A 6,776-nucleotide genomic window follows, 5' to 3' on the forward strand; every position below is an offset into this window, starting at 1 on the left:
GTCAATGTGCAAACAACCCCTGCGTGTACTGACAGTAAATGTCAGTGATCCAGGAAGTCGGTGTGTGGTCTACTGCATGTGTAGCAAACCCTGACTGAGTTTTGCTGAAACAGGCTCAATGCACAGTGACTTTCTCAAAAATCATGCTGACAACAAATGATAAAACCATGCATCCATTGTACATACTTGTTTCTATACTGCAATGGATTAATTTTTTTCATTTTTATTTGTGTGTTTTACAAATGTAAACCGTTTTTTTTTTTTTTGCGGGGGAGGGGTATAAGTGAAAATGTCACCGCATTTAAAACCGCTGTTTTTGGTGTCTCTCTTTTTTAAAATTTTTTTTAATAAAGTTTTTGAAACACTTTATATGGCTCAGTCCTCACTTTAACATTACGTGTCCCAAATCTGACTTATATTATGAAATAAATCAGCCAAATATCAGAACTGAGCATTGAGACCTGCGGTGTGAATGTAGTGCGTGTGAGCATGACCTGCCCCAACCCTAAAGTGGGTATGGAAAATGAATGCTCCTTTCCGGTTGATTAGTGTAGGAAGGACACATCCAGTTTATGTTGATACATGTTTATGAGGAGGTTCCGTAGCACAGTGACTTCATGTTCTAAAAATTTTTGTCATCATGGGATTTTTACAATGAATAGTTCCTACAGTTGAGCAGTCATTGTTAAGATCATTTAGATCGATTTCATGCTGTTAAGCTTGATGCACATAGTTCTTCACATTAGATTGCGTATTTTGACTATTCTTCCATCACTTCCAGAATTTTCAGTAATGTTGCTTAAATGAACTCTTTATCAAGCCATACTGTAAAACACATTTATTTCATCATGACATCATGTCATCCTTGCCATCTATTTTAACCAAATCTTATAATTGAGTACATATTGCAACCGTGGCTTTCAGTTGTTCATTCATTTACATTATTAGTTTTAGCTGGTTATTTCTTCTTTTTATATATCTTATACAATTATTCATAATTTTTTGCTACCTGGCTGGCCCCTTAGTTACCCTTGTTTTCATTATCCACTAACCTACACTACTACTTGACAGCTGACAGTTCAGTCAGTTTTTTATGTTAGTACCAACTAATGTAAGCTTGAGTTGAGGAGTGGCCAATTTTTCGCTGGTGCAGACATCCACTGATGTCAATTCATTCAGTTTTACACAGCTGAAAACAGGAGTCATTAACATGTTTAAAAAAAATAAAAAAAGTACGGCCACCCCTCAAAACACAATACAAATACACTTAGATTCATCTCTTTGACAGTAACAAAAAAAAACATTCAAGGCAGGTGTATGCTGTAGTTTTTCAAAAGATTTTATAGGGTTGTCTGTAGTAAGTGCCACTGAACACCACACTAACTAAATGTGAACACCTACTTTCCACCCACACTTGCCACAACATTTACAGAAAGGGTGGTGTATGTATAATGGGAACTCCAGTTTCAAGAGTGTCATTTGTGGCTACAAAATGACACTTCCCTGACTACTGTTGAGAGCTGCCTGCACACAGGTTTACTTGAACATCACATCCTGAAGAGGGTTTCAAACATGCAACTATGCGGTAGGGCTTGTGTGAATGAACAACACAGATACTAATGTCTTTGATTTCTTTGGTGACACAGCCACACATCATGGTGTTTAAATGGGTGTGACTTCAGCAGGGGTTATCACTGAAATATTGGTATTATCATGCATACCATAATACAAGATTAAATTGAACACTTAAAACTAAAAATGAAAACCACAACAATTATCAGGCTTTACTTTCAAAAGTTTTCAGGCCCACAATGCAGTCAAACTAATCAATGACCCTCACATATGAGAGCTTTTAAAATGAGTCAGAGCGAACATTCAAATTAGGATCTTGAGTCATGTTGCACTGGAAATCACATCAATATGTAACATCAACAGCAAGGCTGTACAATACAAGAGTCTGTTAATTCATTTGTAATTGATACATGTGTTGAGTAGTTGATGTCAGAGAATGTTAAACTGAAAACAGGTTTCTCTTTTAATTTCGTGTGCTACTATACTGTATTGACCTAAGCTATCAATCACAGAAATACAAAACATCCTCTTAGCTGGAACCAGCAAATATTTGTCCTTTTCAATGGAAAATGATCACAAAATTATTGCTAATTCTAGTATATGATTGCAGTTTTTTGTAATTTGCAAGATACAGCTATTTCCATAATCTAACCATAATAAACAGTATTTATAATAAACTATTATGTGGATGTGGGTGCTATAAATAATTGTAGCTGTGCATCACAGTTGATTGTAATGCCTGTAGAAGACCTTGCTAACAAGACCTTTAAAACTCGGATAGGTATTTAGAGAAAGTTTCAAATATCGGGCTTTAGAGTGACTTATGAAGGCTTTAGGTTTGCACAGTCCATTGTATGTCAGTATGTCTGTGTGGAATTTATTGAACAGAATGTCACAGAGACGTTTACATTTCAGCATGCACGGAAATTCCCAATGACCTCAGCTTATACATTTCTATATCATTCAGTGTGTATGTGGCCCAAACCCAATCTCTGTTTGGCGCCTGCTGTCTGAGAATGCTACTACATCTTCGACATTATCTAGACAGGGTTCATTCTGACCTTAAACGACATCTTATACGAGCAGTGTCAGCAAACAATATGTTGTTTGAGCCGTGTCAAGGCACAATATGTGGTCCAGTGTCAAGGCTGTGCTCTCCCACATATACTGCACAGATAAATGTATGTGTTGTTGATAAAGCAAGAGCTTGGTTCCCTGCTATTAGCTCAGCCCATGGCAGAAATATGAAATAGTTACATAAATTTCCATTTTTGTTTTTTATAAGTTTTACCTTTTAGCTCAGCACCTTCTTCTCAATCAATTTGTAGTACAGCGACTCACTCCTGAGATTATCAGCTGTTGCTGTTAAGGTACTAAAACGCAGCTCCACCTGGAGTGACTAGAGCAATATCAATCATTGCGTATAAGTTGGTCACAGAGGCTGATGTACTACATTTAATGTACTACTTTTATTTCTAAACCCTAAGATTTGTTTGCACAAATATGATTTCCACTTTTTTCATGTGTCTGAATATGAAGATAACTGCATAAAGTAATTTAGTGTTACCTGGCATTCAATGAATTTGTCACATTTTGACTATTGTGTCACATTTGATAAGCCACAAATCCGCAGTTAGGGTGGGTTCGGAGGATGATGCTACACAAGCTACTCCTAAGAGGGGGACTAGAAATTGCGTTTCATCCTGACCATTAGTATCTTTAAGTCACTTTATGGTAAAATGTCCAGTTTGCATTCTGTTGCTGTTTCCTTACACACTCACTTAGCTTTTTTTTTTCTTTGTCTTACATAGACCAAACTACTTGGTTCAGGTTATGTATATAAAACCAAGATAGTTAGAGTTAGGTATCCAAATTTACATGGTTATTATGATTAGGCATCACAAAGTACTTGGTTATTGTTAGGTATCAAAGACAATATAGTTAAGGTTAGATTACTGGCTGTCATCTCCGTATTTTCATGAATCATTGTTTTTCATCAAAGCTGAAAGAACAACATGTGCAAGCAAAACTGATTTAATGTTGAAAAGAGAAAAAGTGAGACAGAAAAAAAGTGCAAGTGGAGCATTTTTAACATTGCTCAAAGCCATAAAACATAAATCTATTACCATTCTGATTCTTCCACTGGCATGTGACCTTGAATAGATGATCTTCCTCTTCTCAAGAATCACTCTTTGGCTCAAACATACATGTCTGAATTATCCCACAATTTAAATTGGTCATTTGTAGTGTAGCTGTGACAGGAAGGGGTGTGTATTCTGTGAGCAGAAATGAGAGCATGTCCAGATCAGCTTTTGGGTGCAGAGTCAGACTCAGGTGAGTATTTAGGAAAAATTGTAACTGCTGGAGTGAGACTTTAAGAGTGTGGTGATATCTCAGAAGAGCCTGGGAAGTGTAAGAAAAAAATATGTGTTCTTCCCACATATGGTTTCCAAAAAAGCCTTGAGAAATGATGTCCTATGAGCACAGAAGCATTAAAGCACTGTATTCTGTTTTAATGACCAAACACCACCCACTCTCCCACTCGATAGTACCTCGCTACATTTGTGGTCTTTTACTTCCTGTGAGAACTCACGCCTGTCTTGTTGAAAAAGTTACACTGACGTCAGCAAAGAGCCATTATAAGAACCCAGAAACAGGAGCCGAGCATTTATCACAATGAACTACTCAATGCCAATTTTACTTGTGTGCGTACTGAGCTTGTGGACAAAGGGACAAGCCACACACTGCGGTGATCGGCAGGAGGAGATAAATGGACACTGTTGTGATATGTGTCCCCCAGGTAAATACCTCACACCTTATTAAGCTTCTGAAATAATACAGTGTCTATGAAGCTGTTAAACTGTGAGATCGAATTGTCACATGAGATGTGCATGACCTCAATTACTGCATTCAAGGGTCAGTGTGAATATTCTTGAAGGTAACAGATTGTTTGTTTCTTGCTTTGAAGGTACTTTTCTGAAGAAGTATTGCTCTAAGGTTGAACAAACTGTGTGTAGTCCCTGTGCGGAGGGATATTACTCGGATAAATACAACATCTTTACCATCTGTGAACAGTGTCAGCAGTGCCCACGAGGTAACACTTGACAGGCATGTTGACAAGCTATTTAACACGGCATAAAAAAGACCAGATGTAGTGTAATTTGAATTGTCCATCTACAGGATATATTGAAAAATGTACATCAACCACAAGTGGAACTTGTTCTTGTCAGTCTGGTTTCCTCTGCTCCAACAATAATTGCTCAAGGTGTGAGAAGAACAACTGTCAAATATGGGAGAATCCGAAGAGGAAAGGTAAGAATGGACACATTTTAAGCTTAAAGAAACACGTTTATATGTTGCTGCCACAAAAAATTTTTTCATTATCTATGCAGAGGTTTCCTCAGATTTCAGCTTGACAACATATTCGTATAAATGTGAACCTAAATGCCGTGGACATGAATACTTTGATGTGAAAGAGGACACCTGCAAGCCTCGGACACAGTAAGACCCCTTCATATTTGTTCAGCCACAACAGTTTTTCTCAACCGGTTTGCTTCCTTTTTCCTTGACGAATCGTGGGAATTGTCCTGTGCTGTAATTCTCCCAACTGTTTAGAGGGCTGTCACAACTCCACGTCTGATGGATACAATGACTCACCAAAAACATTTCACTCAAAACCTCAGTCATATCTGTCAACTGGCTGCTGACACAACATTAAATTAAATGCGGTTTTGTGACGTTTGTGTGAGTTGTACCAGTGGAAATGTTATTTCGTTATATTTTTGTCTAAACTGACTGCTCACTGTATTTTATAAGATTGCCAGTTTTGTCTATTTGAATGTTTTGATGAATAAGGGAGATTCCCAGTTCGATTAAAGTAAAATGTGGTGTACAGTACTTCCCAGAAAAGGACTAAGTGCATTTGTTTGCATAGTGTCACTGACCTTTGATCTGTCGTGTAAAGTCGTGTAAAACCCGCTGCAAGTCACCAACTAACACAACTTATTGCATCTTATCGCAACTAAAAATCACGTTTCTGTCATCTGCACACTGAGGCAGAAACAATGATCGAGACTGCTGATATTTGGAAGAACACCACTTTAACCGACAGTGAACTTATCAGTTTTCATCACTAAGCCAGTTGCAAGTAGCAAAAAATTAAAGTTACTTTTCCTCCACAAAAGCCCATTTAAGGGCTAACCTTTAACCTTTAAATGAATGAAAAAGTGAAATCAGAGAGTCACTCTAACATAAATCATTTGTGGTCAACAGGTGCAGTGCTCGTGGACTTGCTGAACGGATTCCAGGGAATGAAACTCACAACTCTGTTTGTCATAACTCTGGTGTGTTGACACAATGACTCGTTCGTTCAATGATTTGTTTCAATTTGTCATTATTTTTTACTTTAGACCAGTACATAACAATATTGTAACTAACTTATCTGTGATTTGTGACTTTTCTCCAGAGACGCAAGGAGGCCTCTTTTATGTGACCCTGTGCATTGGCTTCGTTTTGCTGTCCCTCACCCTCTTTGTGTTTGTGTCTTATACCTTCTCAAAGAAGCTGAGGAAGCACACAGCAAGTAAGTCATTTTCAATAAAAAAAAATAACAATTTAAATGTGGGCTGAACTCACCAGTATATGTGGATTTAATTCATGAAAAAACAGGCATGATAATCAATCAATTACCCAATAATTAGTAACAGCAACAATGTTGCCAAAACAGATTGTTAGAATAAGTAGTTGGTAAAGGGTACCCACCCATTTTTTTCTTTTATTGTTTCCTGTTAATCAGCATTAAACGATATTTAAAAATAACCCCTTTGCCATGATTACAAAGCAAACTTTATGTCTGACAGTGAAAACTGTGTTGGAAAAGCACTTTAAGTTGAGGATGGATAAAGAAAATGTAAAGAGCACTGATAGTAATTTGTTGTAAATTTGATTAAAAAGTGGTATTAAACTACTAAACACATTTCTTTGTGTTAACTCGCACTGCTTCAACAGATAAACCTGTCCAAGTGGTCCCAGCCAAAACCAGCGATTTTCACCTGTCAAAGGAGGAGAGTGGGGTCCAGCTCATGATCCAGGACGAATCCAAGGACAGTTCTGGTCCTCTGCATCTGGAAATCAGTTGATAATGTCACCAGTGTGATTAGCAACAAGGACTATCATAGTATTGATGTAATTGCACCTTGCTTGGC

General features: G+C 37.5%; 1 protein-coding gene across 1 annotated transcript; it reads left to right on the forward strand.

Moving 5' to 3' along the window:
- The first annotated feature begins 4,248 nt into the window (after positions 1 to 4,248).
- tnfrsf18 (tumor necrosis factor receptor superfamily, member 18) lies at positions 4,249 to 6,776 on the forward strand. Its single transcript, XM_072383029.1, has 7 exons — positions 4,249 to 4,372; positions 4,541 to 4,666; positions 4,753 to 4,884; positions 4,965 to 5,073; positions 5,845 to 5,915; positions 6,038 to 6,154; positions 6,580 to 6,776. The coding sequence occupies exons 1-7, from the start codon at positions 4,249 to 4,251 to the stop codon at positions 6,708 to 6,710; spliced, it is 810 nt and encodes a 269-aa protein (XP_072239130.1). The 3' UTR covers positions 6,711 to 6,776.

This window comes from Leuresthes tenuis, unplaced genomic scaffold (genome assembly GCF_036924035.1).
Source record: "Leuresthes tenuis unplaced genomic scaffold, fLeuTen1.0.hap1 SCAF_3, whole genome shotgun sequence".
In the NCBI taxonomy this organism is placed as follows: Eukaryota; Metazoa; Chordata; class Actinopteri; order Atheriniformes; family Atherinopsidae; genus Leuresthes; species Leuresthes tenuis.

What these genes read in the sequence shown, in the direction of transcription:
- tnfrsf18 (XM_072383029.1), top strand. Translation starts at nt 4,249, where the DNA reads ATGAACTACTCAATGCCAATTTTACTTGTGTGCGTACTGAGCTTGTGG. An exon ending in TTGTGATATGTGTCCCCCAG is followed by an intron (nt 4,373 to 4,540) that starts GTAAATACCTCA and finishes CTTGCTTTGAAG; the next exon opens with GTACTTTTCTGAAGAAGTAT. An exon ending in GGAGAATCCGAAGAGGAAAG is followed by an intron (nt 4,885 to 4,964) that starts GTAAGAATGGAC and finishes TTATCTATGCAG; the next exon opens with AGGTTTCCTCAGATTTCAGC.